The 26,938-nt window shown below is 38.7% G+C and overlaps 1 protein-coding gene across 1 annotated transcript in view; it reads left to right on the top strand.

Annotated features, from left to right (window-relative positions):
* CALN1 (calneuron 1) overlaps positions 1 to 26,938 on the top strand; it is a 481,970-nt gene that overhangs the window by 59,770 nt on the left and 395,262 nt on the right. Inside the window, exon 2 of the mRNA XM_082857506.1 lies at positions 21,603 to 21,749. Within this exon, the coding sequence (XP_082713632.1) occupies positions 21,739 to 21,749 (11 nt within the window). The 5' untranslated portion in view covers positions 21,603 to 21,738. The remainder of the gene's footprint in view (positions 1 to 21,602; positions 21,750 to 26,938) is intronic.

Below are 26,938 nucleotides of genomic sequence, written 5' to 3'. Positions count from 1 at the left end.
CTACTACTGCTTTGCAATAAACCACCCCAAACTCAATGCCATAAACCAACAAACATCTTAGGCTCTTGGGATCTCTGGGTCAGGAGTTCAGTGGGGATGGCTTATCTCTGCTCTGTGATGTCCGGTGCCTCTATTGGAAAGACTCCATGGCCAGGGGCTGGAATCGTTTGGTGACTCATATGTTTGGTGCCTGAGCTGGGCTGGCTGAAGGAGCAGCTCAGCTGGGAGTATCTACATATGACTTCTCCACATGGCCTGTCCCTCTCCCAGCATGGCCTCTGGCTGCTACGACAAGCATCTAGGGATGAGCCTTCCAAGAGCACCAGCTGGGGCCTGGTTGGCCTTTTATGACTTGGCCTTGTAAGCATCCCTTCTGGCATATTCTGGCAGTCAAAGCCGTCCAGATCCTCCTAGATTCAGGGGGTAGAGGCATAGAGAGCACATATCAGTGGCGAGGAGATTCAATTTGGGGACCACATTGTAAAACGCCCACAGTTTTCCTTCATGGATCCTGGATCGTTATGCTACTTGTTCTCAGTGATGTACCTCTTTCAGCGTCTTCTGGATTCCTGCCGGGTGGCATGGAAGAATAAGAATCTGCGTGGTGGGGAGTCAAGATACCCACAATCCTGTGGATAACTCAGAACATTATTATGTTAGAAAAGCATTTGTCTGTCTTTAAATTATCCCAACCTCGTGTGTGCCAGACTCCAGAAGGAGGAAGGACAGGGCAGAAAGAGCCACGTTGGCAAATAGAGGAAGTTTCACCACATGGGCAGAGACATTAACCAGGACAGGATTTCAGGGAAATCGATAAAATATGTTCCAGGAGAGAGAGTGGCCAGCCCATGTGATGATACAAGTGGTCCATTCCACAACTCTAGGGGTCACTCAGAGTGTCATTAATCAGGCCCAGGTCACACAGAGCTTTGGTGGGACTTGCTTAAAGAAAAGGAGTAGCTGGTACCACTGAGCTGCTGTTGGCCGAATATCTGTCTCATTCCCTTAGCAGGGCCATCTCCTCATAGTATATTTGGGGGAAACAGGTGGGCCTTCAGTATGTACGTGAGTCAATCCACCTGTAGCTGATTCTGGTTACCTGACCCCATCTAAGGGCTTAGCACCATCTCAGCCCCATTGCTGCTTCCCTTCCGGTCCACACCTGGGACTCTGGGGCCTCCGTGTTTTCTCAGTAAGCAGCAGCTACCAAGTCATCAGCCCCTGGAGGGGTGGTGCTGGAGCAAGGGCGCGATTTCCTTTGCCTTCTCTCAATTCCCCACCCGGCCATCATCACACAGCAGATGGATATAAATCACAGATTGCACTGAAGGCTTGGGAATAACCAGAGTAGGGAAAATTTACCATCTACAAAGAAATCTTCATAGAGTCAGAAAAAATAATTTCAATGTAGGGAAAAATTACCATCTACAAAGAAATCTTCTTAGAGTCGGAAAAAATAAAAGTATTTTTAGAGGGGCTTTTCGTGCGTGCATCCCTTTGGCAGTCTGGTGAAGGCTGTGAATTATGTTTTTATTTATTTTTATTTTTTAATTTTATTTATTTATTTGCGGTACGCGGGCCTCTCACTGCTGTGGCCTCTCCCGTTGCGGAGCACAGGCTCCGGACGCGCAGGCTCAGCGGCCATGGCTCACGGGCCCAGCCGCTCCGCGGCACGTGGGATCCTCCCAGACCAGGGCACGAACCCGTGTCCCCTGCATCAGCAGGCGGACTCTCAACCACTGCGCCAACCAGGGAAGCCCCACAATGTTATTCTTATTACCTACTGCCAGGGTGGATTGATTTCTATGGCTTGTCCCTGCGGGGGAGGAAGTCAGAGGGAGCTGTGTCCTGTAGTCGGGGAATGGGTTTCCTACAAAGAGATGGCGACTTGCCCAGAGAAAGCCTGAAGAAAGAAGCCAGGAAACAGGACTAAGAAATGCACCAGACAGGGGTCCTGGGGGACTCTCACCCTTGGCGGCCTGAGGATAGAATCAAAGGGCCCATGAATTTGGATGAGAAAGAATGTACCTTTATTTCCATCAATCTCTAAATGGAATCTAGCATTTCCTTCAATTACGAATGCAGGCCACATGGTGCAATGGAATTAGCAGTACTGTGATTTTGCCGCTGTTTTCCTACCACGTTACAGTTGTCAGAATTATCTCCCCATGTTGTTTACACTTACGACTGCAGTATTTCAAAATTATGATTGCTATTACACCCGCTGTCAGATCTTATTATTTAACGCACCAACAAGGAAGCGCAAGTATTATTACATCACACATTTGTTTTGTCTAATAATTGTGACACTGTACTTAAAAATAATTGATTCCCTTTACTGTTCCCTTGATTATTCTATTTCATGCTTTTAAAAACAATTCAGGGCTTCCCTGGTGGCGCAGTGGTTGGGAGTCCACCTGCCGATGCAGGGGACACGGGTTTGTGCCCCGGTCTGGGAAGATCCCACATGCCGCGGAGCGGCTGGGCCCGTGAGCCATGGCCACTGGGCCTGCGTGTCCGGAGCCTGTGCTTCGCAACGGGAGAGGCCACAGTAGTGAGAGGCCCGAGTACCACAAAAAAAAAAAAGAATAACATTGTGGCAAATATTACACGGGTGCATGTTAATATGAAGGCTGAGGCTAAGTCAAGAGCCTTCTTACCCCAGGGCAGGATGACAGGTGTTTGATTTCTTGGGGAGGCAATGGGCTTCCAAGCCAGACTTCATGGGCAGAGAAATCTTGCAAGATTAAAGTTCATCGGGAAGACTCAGACCTTTGGCTTCTTCTCCTGGTGTAAAGAAGGTATCTCTGACCACCTTTCAGGCTTAACGGTGAGGCTGGAGCCGGGAAGAAGGAGCAGATGACACAGGAGAAGTAAAGGAAACTTCTTTATTTTCTGGTTAGAGGTTGGAGGGAGGAGGAGAAATGAGAAACAGGCAGGAGAGCTAAGGGACACGCTGCTTCCATCTTCTTCTCGGCGCCCAGGGGCTGCATGAGGTCAGCACTAAGGACAGAGGCTCTGGTCTCAGCCCTCCATGGGGACCTTGGGAGCCCACCACATAGGGCACCTGCCCCAAGACGTCACTTCTGGTCTGGTTCAGTGTGTGGAGAGTGGAACAGGGTAGCTGTGGGGCAGAGACACTGAATGAAGAGGCGGCTGGTCTGCCACAGAGGCAACGCCAAGGTGTCCCCAGAACAGAGGATGGGTATAGACTCCTGGGCCAGACTTGGATGGAGGGTAAAGCAGAGACCCAGGGATGTCAGACACATAGAGCTGAGAGGAGGCCAAACAGGAAGGGCAGATACCAGGACTCCTGGGAGCATTGCACCAACAACAAGAAGGACCCCCAATCCGCCAGTTCTAAACTTCAGGTTTGGAGGCCGGCAGGATACCTCTGACTGTGTGACAAGACACATCACCTATGGGAGACAATATGAGAGACTAAACATTTTTTGAAAAATAAATTTTATTTTGGGGGAACACTTTTAGATTTACAGAAAAATTGAGATGATAATTGAGTTCCCATATACCTAACACTCAGGTTCCTCCCATTCGCATTTCACACAAATACGGTATGTGTGTTGCAGTTAATGAATCAATATTGTTACAGTATTATTAACTAAGGTCCATGCTTTGTTCACATTTCCTTAGGTTTTATCTCATGTCCTTTTTCTGTTCCGGGATCTCATCCAGGATATGACATTACATTTAGTTGTCATGTCTTTGGGCTCCTCTTGCCTGTGACAGTTTCTCAGACTTTTCTTGTTTTTGACGACTTTGATAGTTTTGAGGGGTATTGGTCAGGTATTTTGTAGAATGTTCTTCAGTTGGGACAATAAAAAGATCAATGGTTGCTAGGAGTTTGTGGGGAGAGGGGAGATGAATACCCAAGAGTACAGAAGTTTTTATGAGCAACGAAAATACTTTGTATGACGTTATAATGATGGATATATGTCATTATACTTTTGTCCAAATCCGTAGAACGTGCAATACTATTCACTTCATTAAAGTGAACCCTAAGATGAACTGGGGACTTTGGTGCTTATGATGTGTCAGTGCAGTTCATCCTTGGTTTAAAAAAAAAGAACACTCAGGGTAGACGTTTTTGGCAAAACTTTTGTTTCATTTTTATATATGTATACATATTACATATGTGTGTGTGTTTGTTGGATTGTGATGTAAAATGTACTTTTTAGATCGAAAAAGTTTGCAGGCCACTGTAGGTAAATTATACTGGCAAATAAAAACACAAATTAGGGCTTCCCTGGTGGCGCAGTGGTTGAGAGTCCGCCTGCCGATGCAGGGGACACGGGTTCGTGCCCCGGTCCGGGAAGATCCCACATGCCGCGGAGCGGCTGGGCCCGTGAGCCATGGCCGCTGAGCCTGCGCGTCCGGAGCCTGTGCTCCGCAACGGGAGAGGCCACAGCGGTGAGATGCCCGCGTACCGCCAAAAAATAAAAATAATAAAAACACAAATTAATCTCAAAAAAAAAAAGAATGTTCCTCAATTGGGATTTGTCTGCTGCTTTTCTCACGATTAGGCTGGGGTTATGGGATTAGGGAGGAAGATGACAAAAGTCAAGTGCCGTTTTCATCACATCATACCAAGGGTGCATAATATCAACATGTCTAATCGACGTTGACGTTTACCCTGATCACCTGGCTGAGGTGTGTTTATCAGGATTCTTCACTCCAAAGTTACTAATTTTTCCCTTTTGCATACCGTACTCTTTGGAAGGAAGCTGCTCTACACAGGCTACCCAAGAAATGAGGAGTTATGCTGCATCTCCATGAAGGCAAAGTATCTACATTAATTATTTGGAATTATTCTGTACAGGAGATTTTGTCTCTTTTCCCCCATTTATTTATTTCTGCAATCATGCATTTATTTAGTATGGACTCATGGGTATTTATTTCATATTTTAGGTAAAGATGCAATACAGCTTCCTTTTGTTGCTCAAATGGTTGTAGCCTTAGCCACTGGGAGCTCTTGGCTCCTGTGTTTTGAACACTTTCTCACTTCCTTACGCTACAGGATGCTCCAGGCTCATCTTGTGTATTTCCTGACCCAGTTTCCTGGCCTGGTTTCTTTTATTAGAGAATGGTGTTAGAAACCAAGGTCTGAGCCCTAGGCATGCTTGTTGCTACTGAAGCATTGTTGCTTCTAGGCCCTCTCAGCTAACAGAGCAAGAAAAAATATATGTAGGTATTAACCTGTGTATATACACATATCTATACATATTTCTATATGTAACATCTGTAGCTACATCAAGCTAAATATAGCTCTATACTGATGTCTCCAACGCTACTCCATTACCACGTGTCCTTCTACCAGCCTTCCCTTTCTTACCTGTAAACTCCCACTCCAACAGAGAGAAATCTAGCTCCTATCATCCACCATCCATTTACTTAATTGTTTAACTGCGCTAACATGTATAGCAGTATCAGAACTGTTAACATGTACACCTGTGGGAAACAACTTTATCAACTAAAATGCTTTATAGCACCTTTGCCTTTAGTTTTCCAAATTCCGCTCATTTCCAAAGTTACTTATGTCAGCACCCCTCCCTTCAGTGAGGTTGCTTCATACATGTGTGATACAAATTGATTTGTCACATTCTGCGTTCCATCCTGGATATCTGCTGACCTCCTGATTTCTTAACGTGGCATACATTAAGGTTCACTGTGTGCTGAAGTGATTTTGACAAGTGCATGTTGTCATGTATCCACAATGACAGTATCATACGGAATAGCTTTGCTGCCCTAAAAATACCCTGAGCTTCACCTAGTCAGTCTTCCTCCTTGATTTCTGAACTTCTGCAACCAGTGACCTTTTCTATCTCTACAGTTTTGCCTTTCCAGAATGTCAAATAATTGGAACCATACAGTATGTAGCCTTTTTAGATTGGCTCCTTTCATTTACAAATACCTGTTTAAGATCCGTCTATGTCTTTTTGTGGCTTGGTATCTCATTTCTTTTTATTGCTGAATCATATTCCATTTTATAGATGCACCACCGTTCATTCACCTATTGAAGGGCATCTTGGTTGCTTCTGATGCTTTGGTGATTATGAATAAAGCTGCTATAAATCTATATATTATATATTTACATTTGTACATATAAATATATTTACAAGTAAATATAATGCTATAAAACAGCATGCAGATATTTTGTGGACATAATGTTTCAAATTAGTTGGCCAAATACCTAGGAGCATGATTGCTGTATGGTATGCTAAGACTATGCTTAGCTTCGTAAGAAATTTCCCAGCTGTCTTCCAAGGTGGCTGTACCGTATTTGTATTACACCAGCAAGGAAGAAAATTCCTTTTGCTTCCTATTTTTGATAGCAATTGGTATTGTCACTTTTGTTTTTGGTTTTAGCCATTCCTATAGGCGTGTAGTGTTATCTCACTGTTGTTTTAATTTGCATTTCCTGATGACGTATGATTTGGAGCATCTTTTCATATGCTTGTTTGCCATCTGTATAGTTCCTTTGGTGAGGTGTCTGTTCACATCTTTTCCCCGTATATTTCGTTGGGTTGTTTGCTCTTTTTATTGTTGAGTTTCAAGATTTCTTTGTATATTTTGTCTGTAAGTCCTTTATCAGGTACATGTTTTTCAGATACTTTCTTCCAATTTGTTGTTTTGTCTTTTCATTGTCTTAGCAGTGTCTTTTGCAGAGCAGAAGATTTTGATCTTAATAAAATTCAACTTACCAAGTTTTTCTTTCATGGATCATGCTTTTGGTGTTTTACCTGAAAGCTCATTACCAAACACAAGATCATCTAGATTTTCTCCTAGAAATTTTATAGTTTCGCATTTTGCATTTAGGCCTGTGATCCATTTGAATTAATTTTTATGAAAGGTGTAATTTCTGTGTCTAGGTTCTTTTTTTTTTTTTTTGCACATGGACCTCCAATTGTTCCAGCTCTATTTGTTGAAATCAACATATGCTTTCATTCTCCTTGTGATCTTCTGGTCTCCTAGGGGAATATGCATGCATGCGCACATTTGCAAATACTCACCCCACAAGGACAATCAATAATTCCCAGAGATAGTTCAGGATAAGTCCATATAAAACAAGAAAACTATTTTATTAAGGGTAACATAATCTGCAAAATGTCCCCTGCCCATAATGGAGAAAGCATTTTGCCTCCTTCTTTCTCTAAGTCATTCTCAGGGATGCAATTATGCACAAGAAATGCGGATTATGTGATGATGATCATGTTACAACAGGGTCAACCTGCTCTATATTCCCACCCTTAGCTACACTATGGATTGGAAATTAGCTATGAATTCACCGCTGTTTCTCTAGACTGGGCAGGACTCAATGTTTATATAGGACTTTTCTCCTCAGTATAAAGGCTACCTCCACCCCTTCCCAGAACAACCCCCAGGAGGTGTGAATAAAGACCTGTATTTGCAGCTACACAAGGACCTTCTGTGCCAGCTACAGGGGACAAAAGTGGAGACAGTATCACATAGGTCCTGCTCTCCAGGGCTCACATTCTAACCAAAAATAGACCTGAGTTTTAAAAGCAGTGATGAGAACAGTCACCAAGTAGTCATTTTTCTGACTGCCTGCCCCTCACTTTTGAGGAACCTAAGCTCACCAAAGTCTCCAGAGGTGTTTCTCACATGCCTGTGTACCTGACGGTTGACATATTTCTATTTTCATCATCTTTCATCATCAAGGTGATACCTCCTCTCCTGTGAACCTCTGGTGCCTGATAGGAAAGTTTCTATTGCTGATCCTTGTGGATGTGGCCAGGGCTGGGACATGACTGGACCATGCCCATGGACTTCAATCAGCTAGAGGGCTTGTCACCAACACATACAGTATTGATTCAACTTAGAGTCCTTCCGAGAGGCTTGGGTTTTTTTTTTGTTTTGTGTTGTGTATTGCCTATACATTACAGTGATCCCCCCCGCCCCCAACCTTGAATTAAAAAAATTTTAACAGCACATCTCTATGTGTGAGTTTCTTCTTATTAATTTTGCCAGCAACATGTGATCCACTTTGATCTTCATCCTTATTTTTTAATCAATTCAAAATTTTTTCTTTTTTTTAAATTATAACTGCTTTTCTATAGTTTTGGTTTATTTCTTGGGACCACCTATAATTCTCCATTAGGTTGCATCTCCATTTCTTTGCCCTACATACATAATACATTTTTCTTTCAACATATTAATATCTCTGTCCTTTCCTTGTGTATTCTGAGAGGGCTCTTCTCATTTTTCTCCCACATCAAAGCTTTGATTTGTTTTCTAATGAAACATCTACTCTTTATTGCCTCTGATGAGGACCTGCATTCTGCCAGATATTTCTTTCCTTTTTCCTCCTTTTCCTGTTGGCCTCTTTGCCTTCACCTTGATTTGCTCTCTCTGTGTCCCCGTCTCACAAAGTTCACGCCTTCTTTATCCTTATGATGACTCTGAGGACATGGTTTCTAAAATTTACTTCTGTTTCTTAAGATGACATCTTCAAGAACAGGCTCTTTCCCTGAGCCTTTAGGACAACATTTCCCTTCCTACATATTACAGTGTCATCTGATAGCCTTCATCTGAAACAGTAACAACAACAACAACAGAAACTAGATAAGTATATGAAACAGTGGTTTTCAAGGTATTATAATAGGGCAATGAAAAATAGGGAGACCTAAGAAACAGGAAACAAAGTGAGTGCTATGATTGCCCCAAATTACTGCCTGAAGCGTTTCCAGCCCTCAGTGCGGGGAGGAGGACCTCAGACATAGCAGAGCTTTAAAATGCTGGAGTAAAATCTGATATGACTTTAAGGAGAAATAGACATATCTACAGTTATGGTTGGATATCTTAACACTGTCACAGACTTGAGTTGAATAACACTACCATTCAACTTGATGTAATTAGAGTTTATAGAATACTTCCAACAGCAGCAGAATACACATTCTTTTTATGTAAATGTGGAACACTTACCAAGATGTATCATACTGTGGGCTATAAATAAATAAATAACTTAAAAAAATTCAAGTCACAGAAGATATGTTCAAATATCATCATGAAATTAAATTACAAATCAATAGCAGGCAGATATTTAGAAAAGCCCCAAAGTATTTGGGAGATAAATAATGTATTTCTACATACATTACCTATGAGTCAAAGAACTCAAAAGAGAAACCGAAAGTATGTTGAACTGAATGAAAATATATGTGGCATGTAGCTATACCAGTACTTAAAGAAAAATTTATAGCACTAAATATCCATTTTAGAAAAGAAGAAAGGTCTCAAACCTAAGGTCTCAAATCTAAGCTTCTACTTCTGCATGGTAATTTTTTTGCTCAGATGTCTACTTTGTCTGATATTAATATTGCAACTTTAACTTTCTCTTGATTAGTATTTGCATTATATATCTTTTTTCCATTCTTTTACTTATAACCTACCTATATCAATACATATGAAATTAGTTTCTTATAGATAGCATATAGTTCAGTCATAATCTTTATCCATTCTGGCAATCTCTGTCTTTTCATTGTACCTAGACCCTTTATATTTAATGTAATTATTAATATATTTGGATTTATGTCTATAATTTTATTGTTTCTTAGTGTTTATATACTCTGTTTTCATTCTTCTATTCCCCACTCCTTCCTTCTTTTGGGCTATTTGTTCATTTATTATTTCATTGTAATTTATCCATTATTTTTTACTATATCTCTTTGCATAATATTTCTACTTTTGCTTTAGGAATCACAATATACATAATGAACTTTTCACAATCTAATTAGAATCCATATTTTAAAAACTTGTTCATTAATAATTGTTTTATTGACATAAATATCATAGAATAGCATAATATTCAACATTTTAAAGTGTATACCTCAGTGGTTGATAGTATATTCATAGTGTTGTACAGCTATTACAGCTAACTAATTCTGGAACATTTCCATCAACCCAAACAGAAATCCCATACCTCCCGTTTCCCTCTTCTCCCCATTCTATGGCAACCACTAATCTACACTTTGTCTCTATGGATTTGTCTATTCTGGACATTTCTTATAAATGGAATTATACCATAAGTGGCCTTTTGTATCTGATTTCTTTCACTTAGCATAATGTGTACAGATTCAGCCATGCTGTAGCATGTATCAGTTCTTCATTCTTTTGTTTGGCTGAGTAATATTCCATTGTATGGATACACTATATTTTGTTTATTCATCAATTGATGGACATTTGGGGTGTTTCCAGTTTTTAGCAATTATGAATAATGCTACTAAGAACATTCATGTATAAGTTTGTGTGGACATATGTTTTCAGTTCTTTTTGTATATTCCAGGAGCGGAATTACTAGGTTGAATGGTAGCTCTATGTTAACTTTTTGAAAAATTGCCAGACTGTTTCCCAAAGTCATGATATCATTTTACATTCCCACCAGGAATGCACAAGAGTTACAATGTCTCCACATCCTTGCCAACATTTATTAGTTTCACTATTATTATTTAAAATTTTTTTTATTATTGCCATCCTAGTGGATTTTGATCTCATTTTGGTTTTGATTTGCATTTCTCTAATGACTAATGACATTGAGCATCTTTTTGTATATCTACTGATCATTTGTAGATCTTCTTTGAAGAAATAGCTATTTAAATCCTTTGCTCATTTTAAAATGTGTTGTCTTTTTGTTATTGAGTTGAAAGAGTTCTTTATATTCTAGATATTATACCATTATCAGATATTTGATTTGTAAATATTTTCTCCCATTCTGTGGGTTGTCTTTTCTCGATAGTGTCCTTTGATTCACAGAAGTTTCTAATTTAAATGAAGTCCAATTTATCTGTTTATTCTTTCACTGCTTGTGATTTCTGTGTCATATTTAAGAAGCTGTTGCCTAACCCAAGGTCATGAAGATTTATACCTATATTTCCTTCTAAGAATTTTATAGTTTTAGCTCTTTCATTTGTGTCTTTGATACACTTTGAGTTTATTTTCATATATGGTGTGAAGTAGGTGTTCACATTTGTCCTTTTGCGTTATGGATATCCAGTTGTCCCCACACCACTTGTTGAAAAGGCTGTTTTTTCCCCAGTGAATGATCTTGGCACCTTGTCAAAAATCAATTGATCATAAACATATGGGTTTTATTTTTTTGGACTCTCAATTCTATTCCATTGATATATATTTTTATCCTTATGCCAGTACCACACTGTGTTAATAACTATAGCTTTGTAATAAGTTTTGCAATCAGGAATTGTGAGTCCTCAAACTTTGTTCTCTTTTTCAAGACTGTCTGGATATTCAGGGTCCCTTGAAATTCCATATGAATTTTAGGATAAGCTTGTCCATTTTTGTAAAAAGTCAGTGGAAATTTTGATATAGATTTCATTAAATCTGTGGGTCAGTTTGGAGAATACTGTTCTTTAGTTCTTTAGATATATTTTTCTTTAGCTATTTAAATAGTTTAAAAATAGTTAATTTAAAGTCTGTCTAGTGAGTCCAACATCTCAGCTCCCTCAAGGGTAGTTTCTATTGATTGTCTTTTTCTCTGAGGACCATATGAACCATACTTTCTGGTTTCTTTGCATGTCTTATATTTTTTCTTAAATACTAGACATTTTGACTATTATAATGGGAAAATTTTGGAATTTAGATCCCCTTCCTCTCCCCAGGACTTGTTGTTGCTACTTGTTTTAGTTGTTAGTTTTTGTTTGTTTAGTGACTTCTCTGAACTACTTTTGTAAAGTCTGTATTCTTTGTCATGGGTGGCCACAGAAGTCTCTTTTCTGTTAACTTAGTAGTCAGCCAATGATGGACAGAGATTTCCTTAAATTCTTGGAGCCAACAAATTTCCCAGTCTTTGCAGAGGGGCTCAGTTGGGGTATGCCTTTAACATTCAGTCAGGAAGTTAATGACTCAGCCTCAGTCTTCACTTTCTGCTTGAATAGAGCCTAAAGATCAGCCAGAGGTGAGTACTTTCAGGAAAGTACTCAGGTCTTTCCTGAGCATGCCCACAACCCTGGGAATGCATGTTGCCTTCTAAATTCCCAGGAATATATTAGAACTTTTCAAAGTCCTTTTTCCCCCAAACATCCAGTCTCCCAGGCTTTCCTCCCAAACTTTTTGGTTAATCTATTGTTTACCCCAACTCTTATCCACTGGTTTAACACAGCAGTAGCTAAACATTTGTCTGAAAATGTTTCCAACTAATGACTCCTGGGCAGTGGCTTTAGAACTGAACAAGTTCCAAGTTAGATGAGATAAAGTCAAGTCTTTTGAGGCACCAGACAGGTACAAAATCAAGCAAAATAATTAAATTATTTGTGAGTGAGATCCATTCTGCTATCTCTGGTACCAGAACTGAAGATGTGGAGTGCCATTTTCAAGGCTACTACTGATCTGGGAGACAGGGACTAGGATAAGTTAACACACCACAAAGCTCATTGTTCTTACCAAGATTCACCCATTTTTCTTGAGTAAGTGGTTGCTGGTTTCTGCAAGCTTTTGGCTAGTTTCCAGACTTCCAAAATAGTGAATTCTCTCTCTCTCTTTTTTTGGCCAGTTTTTTTCGTTACTTTTTTGTAAGGGGAGAATTGTAGAGTTCCCTACTCTGTCATTTTCATTGATATCACTCCCTATTTTATCACTTCAAGTAGAAAGTAGAAATCTTGCCACCATGTAGGCCCTTTATTCTCTTCTTTTGTGTAGTGGTTGTCTTATATATTACTTCTACATACATTGGAAACCCCCTCAGATAGTGTTATAATTGTTACTTTCATCCATTAAGCATATTTCAACAGAAGAAGAATATAGTCTATTACATTAACTCTGATATTTACCTTTGTGTTTCTTTCCCTTCATTCCCAATGTTCCAAGTTTCCTTTGTATCATTTACCTTCTGTCTGAAGAACTTCTTTTAGAGCAGGTATGCTGGCAAGAAATTCTCTTCGTTTTCCTGCATCTGAGAATGTCTTTATGTCACCTTCATTCTTGAAGGATATTTTTACTGTATACAGGAATCTTGGTCAGCAGTTCTTTTCTTTCAGCACTTTAAAAGTATTGTTCCATTTCCTTCTGACCTTCATGACTTCTCATGAGAAATCCACAGTTATGTGATTCACATTGTTCTCCTACAAGCAGTGGACCATTTTCATTTGTTTGATTTCAAAATTTTTTTTGTCTTAGTTTCATCAATTGATGGTGTGTTTGGCACGATTTCTTTGGATTTACCCTGTTGTAGTTCTCTGAGCTTCTTGGATCTGTAGGTTCATATCTTTTGCCAAGTTTGGGGAAGTTTTCAGCCATCATATCTTTACTTTTTCTATACCACATTCTTTTTCTTCTCCTTTAGGACTCTGGTAACGTGAATAGTATTATACCTTTTGGCATTGTCTCATAGGTCTATTAGGCTCTGTTCACTTCTTTTTCAAACTTTTTTTTATGTGTTGTTCAGATTGCATGATTTCTGTGGGTCTATCTTCAAGATTTCTGGCTCCTTCCTTTATCACCTCATGTGGCGCTCATCAAGTGTGTTTTCATTTTGGTTACTGTATTTTTAAGTTCTGAAATTTCTGTTTTGTTATTCTTTATATCTTCTATTTCTTTGCTGAGACTTTCTCTCTTTTCATTCTTTTCAAAAGTTTTCACCTTTACTTGGAGAATTTTATGATAGCTGCTTTAAAATATCTGTCAGAATTCCAATGTCTATGTCCTTTTGGCATTGACATTTGTTGGTTATTTTATTCCAAGCAAGTTTAGATTTTCTTGGTTCTTTGTATTTTGGGAATTTAGGATTGTATACTGGGCATTTAGAATACTTTGTTATGTGGTTCAGGGTCTTGTTTATACACTATGGATAATGTTGATTTTTTGGTGTGTTTTAGCAGGCAATCAGCCTGGTTGGATTCAGGCCTCAAGTTCTGACCAATTTTATGTTGGTTGTAGTTCCAGTTGCAGTTACGTTTTCAAAGCCTTTGCATTGCTATTCAGGTCTGTCACACTGGTGTGTGATACCAATGACTAGTTCGGCACCTGGTCTATTATATAATCCATTATTCAGTTCTCAAAGTCTCTGTGTGCTCGTTAAGGTCAGATCAATCTACTCATGTGGAATTGAGTCCCAAAGTTCATAAAAAATTCGAAGTAACCACTTTAGCAAATTTTTTCTACCCACGATCTTTTCAGCAGTTTTTACTTCTCTGATACCCTCTAATTTGGTCCTCTAGCTAGAAAGCTGCAACTTTAGTTACCCCAATCTACTGTACCCTTTGTGCAACTGCACTTATGTCCGGGACAAGCCAAGGGAGGACAGAGGGAGACAAGAAGAAATGGAGATTCTTGCTGTGCTTTTGGGACCACATATTATTTGATCATAGAGGATGGTTCTCCTTCCTCAAAGTTTTAGGCTCCAACCAGCTCTCCTTGCCACTGGTACTTCTGATTCCAAGGATTGTTTGGGGGCTGAGGCACAAAAGCACAGAGAAAAAGTAAAGAATGATGGGGAAATTCCATTCTGTGTGTGTGTGTTTGGAAACCACTTTCCTATTCATCCACCCAGAACTTGAGGCATCTCCTGGAGCCCCCTCTGTTGTGCTAATGCTCACTTTCAAGTTTCAGACTGCACTGAATTCAAGCCTGTAAATACCAGAAGAAAGAAAGGATAAACTCACCATCATTTGGTGGTCCTTTGAGTTTTCATGTTCTTCTTCAATCTGCCTGTTAGGAGTTATTTTCAGAGTTCTCAAATAGGTGCTTCATGAATTCTGCTCTGACTTTAGGCTTCCTTCAGTGGAAGATATAGGTGCAGTATGTTTACTTCATCTTACCCAGAAGTGGAAGCCTGGTCAATTGATTTTTCAAGAAAAGTGCAAAGGCAGTTCAATGGAGAAAGCATAGTTTTGTCAACAAAACCTGTTGAAACACCTGGATACCCATATGTAATACATACATATATACATATATTCTTCAATCCCTACATCTCACTACATATGCAACTCAACTCATAATGAATCATAGACCTAAATTTAAAGAAAAAAATTATAAAACTTCTAGAAGAAAACATAGGAGAAAAAGTTTGTGACCTTGGATTAGGCAAATATTTAAAAAATATGACCCCAATAGAATGATCCATAAAAGCACAAATCAATAAACTAGACTTCATCAAAGTTAAGAACTTTCTCTTTGGAAGATACTGTTAAGAGAATGAAAAGACAAGCCACAGACTCAGTGAAAATATTTGTAAATCACATATCTTATAAAAGACTTGTATCCAAAACATATAAAGAGCTTTCTCCTGTGCTCTAGAGCCCGCGAGCCACAACTACTGAGCCCGCGTGCCACAACTACTGAAGCCCGTGCGCCTAGAGCCCATGCTCCGCAACAAGAGAAGCCACCGAAATGAAAAGCCCGCACGCCACAATGAAGAGTAGCCCCCGCTTGCCGCACCTAGAGAAAGCCCACGCGCAGCAACGGAGACCCAACACAGTCAAAAATAAATAAATAAAAGTAAATAAATTTATATATAATAAAACATATAAAGAGCTCTCCAATTTCAATAAAAAACAACCCAATATAAAAGTGTATAAAAGATATAAACAGATAATTCACCAAAGAAGATATACAGATGGCAAATAAGCCCCTGAGAAGATATTCAACATCATCAGTCATTAGGGAAATGCAAATCAAAAATATGATGAGGCGCCATTACACACCTATTAAAATACCTAAAATTACAATGACCGACTATACCAAGCGATGGTGAGAAAGCAGAACTGCCGGGACGCTCACACTGCTGGTGGGAATGTAAAATGGTAGAACCACTTTGTGTAACAATTTGACAGTTTTTTTTAACAGTTAAACATACATCTTAATACATTATTTTTTACATTCTTTATACATCTGTCATATGATCTGCCATGCCACTTCTAGACATTTAACCAACAGAAATGAAAGCATACGTTCATACAAAGACTTAAACATGACTGCTCATTGCAGCTTTATTTGTAATAGTCAAAACTGGAAGCAACTTAAATGTCCATCAATAGGTTAGTGGAATAAAGATGCAGACCTAGTAGAGAATGGACTTGAGGGCACAGGGAGGGGGAAGGGTAAGCTGGGACAAAGCGAGAGAGTGGCATGGACATATATACGCTACCAAACGTAAAATAGATAGCTAGTGGGAAGCAGCCGCATAGCACAGGGAGATCAGCTCGGTGCTTTCTGACCACCTAGAGGGGTGGGATAGGGAGGGTGGGAGGGAGGGAGATGCAAGAGGGAAGAGATAGGGGGACATATGTATATGTATAACTGATTCACTTTGTTATAAGGCAGAAACTAACACACCATTGTAAAGCAATTATACTGTAATAAAGATGTTAAAAAAATTCAAAAAATAGGTTAGTGGATTAACAAATTACGATCTATTCATACAGTATAATGCTACTCAGCAAACTATTGTTGCATACAAAATTACGGATGATTTTAAAAATAATTATACTACAGTAAAGAAGCCAGGTAACAAAAGTGCATATAGTACAATTCTGTTTCTATAAATTCTAGAAAATAGAAACTGTAATGGTTCCTGTGGGTGAGGGGAAAAGGTGAAGTAAGAGGAAGGAAGGGATTACAAAGAGATATGAGGAAACTGGGAGGCAGTGGATATATTTGTCATCTTGATTGTTTCACAGGCGTATACATGCATTAAACACTTATCAAACTGTACACTTTATATGCAGTTTAATATATGTAAATTATATCTCAATAAGCCTGTTTTTAAAATGAGTTTTCAACTCATTCTCTGTGACGGTGAAATCAGGAGAAATCCTCTAATTCTTTGGTTTATGGTTAAAATGCTATTTTCCACTTTGTCTTTTTCTGTAAAATCATAAGTTCATTAGTGGTCATTTGAAATCAAATGTATCAAGCACTTCCAGGCTACCTCCATATTTTCTGATTGTTTTTTAGCTCTTGATTACTGCATTCAACCTTTTTCCCATTTTGATTGTTTATTTTTCTGACTTCTTGAGGTGAATGTTCATTCAGTAAATTTATTTTCGTCCCTTCAGTTAAGTTGTATTTTTTTGTATATAAATCTATTGATACAGACAAATTATACAGAGGAAGCCAAATAATGCTAAACTCCCTCTCCAGATAAGACCACTATTAACATTTCTGCCAGCATCCTTCTTGACATCTTTCTGTGTGCGTATACCCTTTGTGTGTGTTTGTGTGTGTGTATGTGTCCAGAAAAGTGCACAAATCATAAGTGTACAGATTACCACAAACTGAACACACCCACGTAACCAGGACTCAGTCAGTTAACAAAAGCTTGACGCATTCCAGAAGGCATCTTCGTATCCACTCCCAGTCATTACCCACTCCCCACCAACCCAAGGATGACTACTGTCTTGACTTCTAATGGCATAGATTACTTTTGCCAGATTCAAAATTTTATTTAAATGTAATCATGAGCACGTGTTCAGCTTTATCTTTCTGCTTTCACTCAGTGTTGTATTTGTGAGGTTGGTCCATAACGTTTTAGGGGTTGTATGTAGTTCATTCACAGTGGAGGTTCATTCTCACTCCATTGTGTGAATATATCATAATTTATCCATTTTATTGTTGGTAGGCATCTGGATGGCTTCTAGTTTGGGGCTATTATGAATAGTGCTGCTATAAATACTTGAGTGTATGTCTTTTACGAACAAATGTATGCCTTTTTTATTGGTTATATACTTATGAAAGAAATTGCTGGGTCCTATACATGCAATTAAAATGTATATAACTTTGAATAAATGGTATCATACTAGGCAAACTATTTTGTAACTTGCATTAATCACTGAACAATAAGTCAAATGCGTCTTTCCATGTCAGTTAATATTATTCATTATATGGATGTACCAGGCTTTAATCATTGAGTTGTTTATGGATGGGCTTCTACTTTGCTTTCAATTTTCAATAATATGCAGTATTTCATATCCTTAGAAACATATTTATTCAATAGACTGATTATCACTTCAGGATAAATGCTTAGAACTGAAATTCTGCGTCCAAGAGTATGCCCATGTACATTTAAATTTGGATACACATTGTCCAGTTCCCGTCTTGAAAACAGGTACAATTTACAATCTCACCAACATTGACTAAGGGAACATTTTCCTATTTCTTCACTCATAGTGGATTTTCTCTATATTTTTAACTCCTGTCAATCTGATAAGAGAAGAATAACGTCACATTTTGATTATATGTCATACAATTAAAAATCTTTTTTTGGACTTCCCTGGGGCACAGTGGTTAAGAATCCACCTGCCAGTGCAGGGGATATAGGTTCGATCCCTGGTCTGGGAAGATCCCATATGCCGTGGAGCAACTGAGCCTGTGCGCCACAACTACTGAAGCCCGTGCAAAGCAACGAATACCCAACACAGCCAAACAAATATATTAGAAAAAATCTATTTTTCTCTTTGGTGCTTTGGAATGTATGTTATATGGATATTTAGTTCCACTAATTTATAACTTTATTTTACATGCTTAAACATGTTTTTCAATTAAACAGTTTGAAATGAAACAGGTCCTATTTGAACCTTTCCTCTGAAAAATAAGGAATCAGGTTATTTTCTCCCAACTCTTCCCTTTATTTCTCTTCCTTCTCCTTCCCCCCTTCGGTTAACTCTTCCTGAGTCCAGTGTATGATAACCTGGTAAACTATGTTATCATGTATGTGTGGTACATACAGTGTATGATATCATGGTAAACTTTTTAAAAACATCTACAAGTTAACCTCTAGATAGGTGGACTCTTTATTTAATATTCATTCTACATATTAATGGATTTTATGGGAAGTGATATTCAAATACTTAGCATCCAGCCCTAGGGGCCAAAGTTCTAGAAGCTTCTTGCTGTGCCTGGTTGTTGGGTCTGGGAAATCCAGGGGCTCCAGAAGGGGGGTGAGAGGGATTGGGCATACTTGGAGAGATGCTTAATCATTGATGTTTAATCCTGATTTGTACATGAATAATCAATGGACATTTTTTTAAATGACAAAAAGTAAGCTTTTTAAAATACAAAATATTAAAAAAATACATTCTTATTGTAGCAAATGCCAACAAGGCAGAAGTAAATAGAATAAGGAATGTGATAGTAGTTATCCCTCATTCAAATTCCACCCCATTCTACCCCCCAGAGGTGACTGACAACCACTGCTGCCAGTGTGGTTTTTATTAAACTCATTTTTTATGCTTATATAAGCATGTATGATGTTTTCATTCTTTATCTAATTTTTTATTTAACAAATGTTAAACCTAGAGAAAAATTGCAAAAATAGTTTTTTAAAAAACCCTTCTACCCTTTCACATCATCCCCACTCATTCTTTCTCTCTCTCTCATTCTCTGTCCCCTGAACCTTTTGTAAATTAAATGAGAATAAATTGAAGACATCATGACAGACTTCACCCCTAAATATTCAGCATATATTTCTTAAGAACAACTACATTCCTTTACATGACCGCAATATAATTATCATACTCAAGAAACTTAACATTGATATAGTAAATACAGAACAACAAAAAACTTCCCTGATTGTTGCCATAATTGCCATCATGTCCTTTACAGTTGTTTGTTTGTTTTAAATCTAAGATGCAATCATAATTACACATTACATGTAGTTGTCAGATCTTTAATCCAGAACAGTTTCCTAGCCTCTTTTTATGTATTTTGTGGCATTGACATTTTTGCAGAGTTGAGATCAGTTGTTTAGCAGAAGCTCCTTCAGTTTCAGTTTGTATGATGTTTCCTTGTGCTTGGAATCAGGTTATGCATTTTTGGCAAGAATACTACATATATGATGTTATTCTATCAGTGTATCATGTTAAGACCTACATGCCAGTATGCCCCACTATTTGTTCTGCTAAATTTAAAACTTAGATAAAGCCACGCCTGCCAGATTTCTCCATATTCTGTTCTCTAGCTTTCATCTAATGCAGAGGTAGGCAAACTTTTCTGTAAAGGGCTAGATTGTACATATTTTAGGTTTTGCAGACTGCATAAGATCTCTGTCACATATTCTTTTCTCCCCCAACCATTTATTTTTAAATTTATTTTTAGCTGCACTGAGTCTTCGTTGCTGCATGTGGGCTTTCTCTAATTGTGGTGAGCGGCAACTACTCTTTGTTGTGGTGCGTGGGCTTCTCATTGCGGTGGCTTCTCTTGTTGCAGAGCACTGGCTCTAGGTGCGTGGGCTTCAGTAGTTGTGGCACATGGGCTCAGTAGTTGTGGCTTGTGGGCTCGAGAGTGCAGGTTTAGTAGTTGTGGCACTCGGGCTTAGTTGCTCTGTGGCATGTGGGATGTTCCCAGACCAGGGCTCGAATCCGTGTCCCTTGCATTGGCAGGTGGATTCTTAACCACTGCACCACCAAGGAAGTCCTACCCCAACCATTTAAAAATGTGAAATGTGAAACCATTCTTAGCTGGAGAGCTGTACATAAACAGATAGATTGATAATTCTTGCCTATGTCAATCATTACTGCAGTGGTTGTGAAGTGGTGACTTAAATTTCTATTATTCCTTTTTGTTTGTTTGTTTGTTTGTATTTTTGGCAGCATTGGGTCTTCGTTGCTGTGCGTGGGCTTTGTCTAGTTGCAGTGAGCGGGGGCTACTCTTCATTGTGGTGTGCAGGGTTTTCATTGCGGTGGCTTCTCTTGTTGCGGAGCACAGGCTCTAGGCGCGTGGGCTCAGTAGTTGTGGCACGCAGGCTCAGTAGTTGTGGTGTATGGGCTCTAGAGCACAGGCTCAGTAGTTGTGGCGTATGAGCCTAGTTGCTCCGTGGCATGTGGGATCTTCCCGGACCAGGGTTCGAACCCATGTCCCCTGCATTGGCCGGCGGATTCCCAACCACTGTGGCACCAGGGAAGCCCTCTTTTATTCCTTTTATATTTATTAGTTGGCATTCCTCTGCAAAAAGAACTGCGCCTCCTTCCCTCCCTCTTAGAAAATGTTTTGGGAATCAATAAGGAGTTACGGATCTGTTTCCATTTTTTCAATGGCTGCAAAATATGCTGAGTGTGTTAATTTATTTTTCAATTAGAATTTATAGAGTGCCAACTGTGCTAGTCCCTGGAGATGCAATGCTGAACATAAATATAGTCCCTGTACCCATGGAACTTACCTTCGAATGGGGGAAACAGACATTAATCAAAGGATCACATAAATTAATGTAAACTTTCAGCTGCAATTAGTTCTGTAACGGGGAGCATTTAACAGAGTTATGAGCTGGGCAGGGCAGTCAACAGGAAACAAATGCTGCCCTGAGGAGGTGATGACTAAGCTGAGATCCGGAGGATAAGTCCCATTAGTTCTTTGAGGATGGGGCTGCATGAGCAGGTCCTGAAGACAAAAGAACACAGGGGAACATCTGAGAGATGGGCGGGAGCCCGGCATGCAGGTAGAACTAAATGACGGCCGGCAGTGTGGAAAGGCAGAATGAATACACAGTAAAAAGTGACATCAGATGAGCACAGAGAGGTCATGGAACCAGGCCATGGGCGGGGTGGGTGGGGTGGGGTCACTGTCTGTGGAGGAATTTGGGTCTTCGTCCAGAGAGCGAAGAAAAGTCACAGAAGTGTATTTTATAGATGGAGTGGTGCCCAGACCAGATGAGCCTTTGAGAGAACCACTCTGCTGGAGTGTGATGCTGGGAGCCCCATCCCTTGGCCACCGGATAAGCTGGTAGAGAGAGGATGGCAACTTGGATAGAGTATTCTATTGGCTATGGAGACAAGGTAACAAACTAAGAAATGCGTACGGTATGAAACGAAAATGACTCCGGCTGATGGAAATATTTGAATCTTGATTTTAAGGTGGTCACATAGGTGTATCATTTATCAAAAGTCATCAAATGGGCACACCTAAGGTCTGAGCACCTCACTAGATGTAAATTTTACCGGAAAACGGTATCCTTCCAAGTGAAAAAGAAGGGTGCAAAGCAATCTATACAGTGTGGTACCGTTTGTATAAAGAAGCAGCACATATCTGTACAATGTCTCTGGCAGGACACACAAGAAGGTAACAATAGTGCTTGCTTGATGGGAGGAGAGCAGAGTATCCGGAAGGCAGGTAGAAGGGAGAGGTTTTCCTGAATATTGTTCTTTACTTTGGAATTTTGAACCATTTGAGGAGACTTAGAGATGGATTGGATACACCTAATAACATATGCTGAAAATATATAAAGCAAAATTGATAGAATTCGACACATAGCCTAGCCCAATCCAACTGATACAGTGAATAATCGAAGATCTAAAAACAACCATAAATCAAACTATAAAAGAATCAAAATATATAAAATCTGTAAGTTAAGGAAAAAGTCTGAACCTATTATTTAGTCTGTACATGTTGAAACAGATCTTTTTCAACATAGTCGCCTCAGGGTGGGTGAGAAAGCCTGGAGCATTCATTCATTGCTTTTCAATGTAAATACTTCTGAGCTTTTCTTTTAATTCAGGGGAGGAAGGAGGGACTTCCAGGAAACATGGCAGTGAAAGTAGACATTTTTAAAGCTTCTTCCTTGAAACTTACAAAATCAACGAAAGCATTACCAACCAAAACGAAAACTAAGCTGAAACTTTGGGACAAGCTCATCCTCTTCCTAAAATGCTGAGGAATAGTTGCCAGACACAGCACAGCTGGAACCAAAATGAAATAGGCTGCTGGGGCTTGACCAAGTTTCCTGAGCTTGAGAACCAGCACAGTGCTGTCGGCCTAACAACCTCCCCGATAGCATTCCCCACCCCAAGCTAGAGCACAGATATGGAGAGGGGGGTGGGCCCAGAAGGAGCCAGGCTCCCCCTTCACCTCAGATCAGCTGCAGCTGAGAGGCTAGGGAGTTGGGAGGGGGGGCTTCTGTGTCCAGGCACCACCAATTTTCATGTATCCCAGCTTTCTGATTGGGAAAGGGAGGAATTCGATTGGAAATAGAGCAAATTTCTAATCAAAGCGGAGCATCACAAGGTAGAGAAGAACGTTAGCTGCCGCCAGCTCACCCCTCCCGCAATAACATGTCAGGGCTTTCTCGATCTTAGCTGTGTAACGTGATTGTCAGGAATGAGATTTTTGAATGTTTTAAAATGTTTTAAATGTGTCATGCCAAACCAGCCGAATCTGAACCTTACAAAAATGAGGCCCAGGCAACAACTGTAGTTGAAAAATTTCTCCATAACGAGATAATATTTTTAGCCCAATCAACTGGTAAAATTTTAAAGTATTCATAGCACCCAATATTGGTAGAAGTGTAGAGAAATAAACAAGTTTATAGGAATGCCGAATGAAAAGTGAGTGGTAGGAAATCTTTTCTTGGATTCCATGTTTCCACGTGGAGTGATATCAATTAGTGTAGCTCTGCTCCCTCACTCACATCTCTAATTGTTAAGTTTGGAGGAAGAAAAAGCCTGATAGCTCAGCGTCTTGTTCTCTCCCTTATGGGCTCTCCCTGTCTGAAAAGAGCACTGCTGGCCTGGAGCTTGCATTGGCCCATCACCTCCTGTGAATGGCCAGGTGGTAAATTACCTAATTCTGCGTGCAGCATACGGAAGCTGACATTTTGATCCCTGTCTTCCTGACCCCAGCATCTAAAAAAATTTCAACCAGAGAGAGAAGAAAAATGCAGTTTATTGATTCCTCTCCATCTGTCATCAGTGGCAAAGTCAACAAAAGATTTATGTAAAGGTAATGTTGACTGCTACCTACTAAACACACCTACCACCTTCATGGCATGCATCCTGCATCCTGGATTCCTTCTTACCCACAGAAAGGCCCTAAGTCTCTTCCTGCCTTAAAATTTGCTCCGTTCGATATTAGCACACCTGTCCCAACTTTCTTTCAGGTAGTGTTGCATATACCATCCTTTCATGTTTGACAATCCCACAGCCTCCTATTTAATGTGTGTTTATTATGAGCAAAATCTACATCTAATCTACTTATATCTAATCTAACAATCTTTGTCTGGAGGTTAGAATATGTTTAGTCTGATAATATTGAATGCGATTCCTGATTTATTTGGATTTCAATCAACAGTCCATTTACTTTCTGTTTATCTCATATGTTCTGTGTTCCCCTTTTCTCTTTTGTGGTATTAATCGAGTGCTTTTTATTATTCCATTTCCCCCTTACTAACTATACATTCTTTAAGCGATTATCCTAGAGATTGCAATGTATATCCTTGACCCACTGGTATATATCCTAAATGAGTACATTTATCACTTCAATATGATGGAAGAACCCAAGAACACTTTTAACTCCATTCTCCCCACTCCTACCTTTTGTACAATTGTTGTCATGGATTTTATTTCTTCATATACTTAACAACCTACCAAACATTGTTATTAAGATGTATTATTATAAGATTAAAATATAATAATTGCTATTTAGATTTACCACCTATTTATCATTACCAAGCTCTTTATTCTCCTGTTTCCATTCTTCTATCTGGAATCATATTTCTTCTGCCTGGACAACTCACTCTACCATTTCTTTTAGGATGGGTGTTGGTGAAAAATTCTCTACCTGTGTGTCTAAAAATGTATTTACTTCATAAATATTTTTAAATCATAATATTTTTAAGGCTTCACCTTTTTTTCTTTTAAAATTAAGTTCATTGAGGACAATTTATACACAATAACATGCATTCATTTTAAGTGTACAGTTTGATGAGTTTTGACAAATGTACAAACATTTGTATAAACATCAATCAAGACATAAGCATTTCCATCAATCCTAAAAAATTCCTTGGTGTCCCTTTGCAGTCAATCCCCCTCCCAGTCTCTACCCCAGGCATCCACTGAATTACCTTCTGTCACTATAGATTTATTTTGCCTGTTCTAGAATTTCATAAGAATGAAATAATGGGGTATGTACTCTTTTGTGTCTGGCTTCTTTCACTCAGAATAACATTTTTAAGGTTCAGCCATGATGTGGTGGGTATCTAGTTTTTTCCTTTTAATTACTGAGCAGTATCTCATCATATGCATATACAATAATTTGTTTATCCATTCATCTATTGATGAACATTTGGATTATTTCCAGTTTGGGACTGTTATGAATAAGGCTGCTATGAACATCCACATAAAAGTCATAGTGTGGACTTTATTTCTCTAAGAAAATTACCTACAACTGAAATCGCTGAGTCAGTGTAACTGTGCATTTAACTTTATAAGGAACTGATAGTTTTTCAAAATTATTTGATTATTTACATTCCCAACAACATTGTATGAGAGTTCTAGTTGCTCCATATTTTTGGCAACGCTTGGTACTGTCAGGTGTTTAAAATTTATCCATTCTACTGGTTGTGTAGTAGTATTCCATTGTGGTTTTAATTTGCATTCCCTGATGACTAACAATGTTCAGCATGCTTTCCTGTGTGATTAGCCATTCCTCTATCTTGTGAAGTATTGTTCTATCATTTGCCCATTTAAAAACTGAGTTGTTTCTTTTCATTTTATTGAGTTGCAAGATTTCTTGATATAGTCTTAATTCAAGTTCTTTGCCAGATATATAGCATTATATATATAATATATAAATATAAATTATATAATATATATAAATGTAAATTATATGTACATAATTTTTCCCTATCTGTGGCTTTTTTTTTGAAATGATAAATAATCTGTGGCCTTTTTTTTCTGGCCGCACTGCATGGCTTGCGGGATCTTAGTTCCCCGACCAGGGATTGAACCCAGGCTATGGCAGTGAAAATGCCGACTCCTAACCACTGGACTGCCAGGGAATTCCCAATTTTTCCTATTTGTGGCTTTTTTCATTTTTTCAAAGGTGTCTTCTGAAGAGTAAAAGATTTTAATTTTGATGAAGTAAACTATCAATATTTTCCTTTTATAATTTGTGCTTTTTGTGTCCTGTTTAAGAAATTTCTGCCTTCTCCAAGTTGCAAAGATTTTTCTCCTATGTTTTTTTTAAAGGTTCTGTGGCTTTAGCATTTATTATTTAGGTCTGTGATCTAATTTTGAGTTATTTTTTGTGTATGGATAAGGTAAGTATCAAAGTTCATTTATTTCTACATGAATAAATTCCAGCAGAATTTGATGAAAAGACTAGCCTTTCCCCCATTGAATTCACTTGGCAATTTTGTCGAAAGTCAATTGATCACGTACCTGTAGATCTATTCCTGGTCTATAATATTATTTCCTTGGGTTTATACATCTATTCTTTTGCCAAAACCACACTCTCTTAATTAGCTTTATAGTACATCTTAAAATCAGGTAGTCCCTTCCAACTTTCTTCTTTTTAAAGATTGTTTTGGCTATTATATGTCCTTTGCATTTATATATAAATTTTAGAACCAGCTTGTCACATTCTGAGGAAAAGCTTTCTGGCATTTTGACTTGGATTATGTTGAACCTAAAGATCAATTTGGGGGACAATTAACATCTTAAAAATGTCAAAACTCTAAATCATGAACATGTTGTATCTTTTATTTTTGATCTTTTAAAATTTCTCTCAGCAGTGTTTTGTAGTTTTCAGCATACAGATCTTGGACTTATTTTGTTAAACGTATCCCTAATATTTCATGTTTTTGATACTATTGTGAATGGTGCTATTTCCCCAATTTCATTTTCCAGTTGCTTATTTGTGGTATTGATCTTGTATTCTGCGACCTTGCTAAAGTCACTTATTTAGTTCTAAAAGCTTTTTCTGGTAGATTCCTTAAGATTCTCTACCTATACAATCATATTGACTTTGAGTAAAACAGTTTTACTTTTTTCTTACCAACTTGTATGCATTTAATTTATCTTAATTGACTTAGTTCACTGGCTGGAGACCCCAACAAATTTTCAATAAAAGTCTTGTTCCTGGTTTTACAGGGACAGCATTCAATCTTTGACTATTTGGTATGATGGTTGCTGTCCATTTTTTGTAATGCCTTTTATCAAGTTGAGGAAATTCCCTTCTATTCCAACTTTTC

Source organism: Leucopleurus acutus (genome assembly GCF_964270905.1).
Source record: "Leucopleurus acutus genome assembly, chromosome: 16".
In the NCBI taxonomy this organism is placed as follows: domain Eukaryota; kingdom Metazoa; phylum Chordata; class Mammalia; order Artiodactyla; family Delphinidae; genus Leucopleurus; species Leucopleurus acutus.
This window is presented reverse-complemented; position numbering and strand designations above follow the sequence as displayed.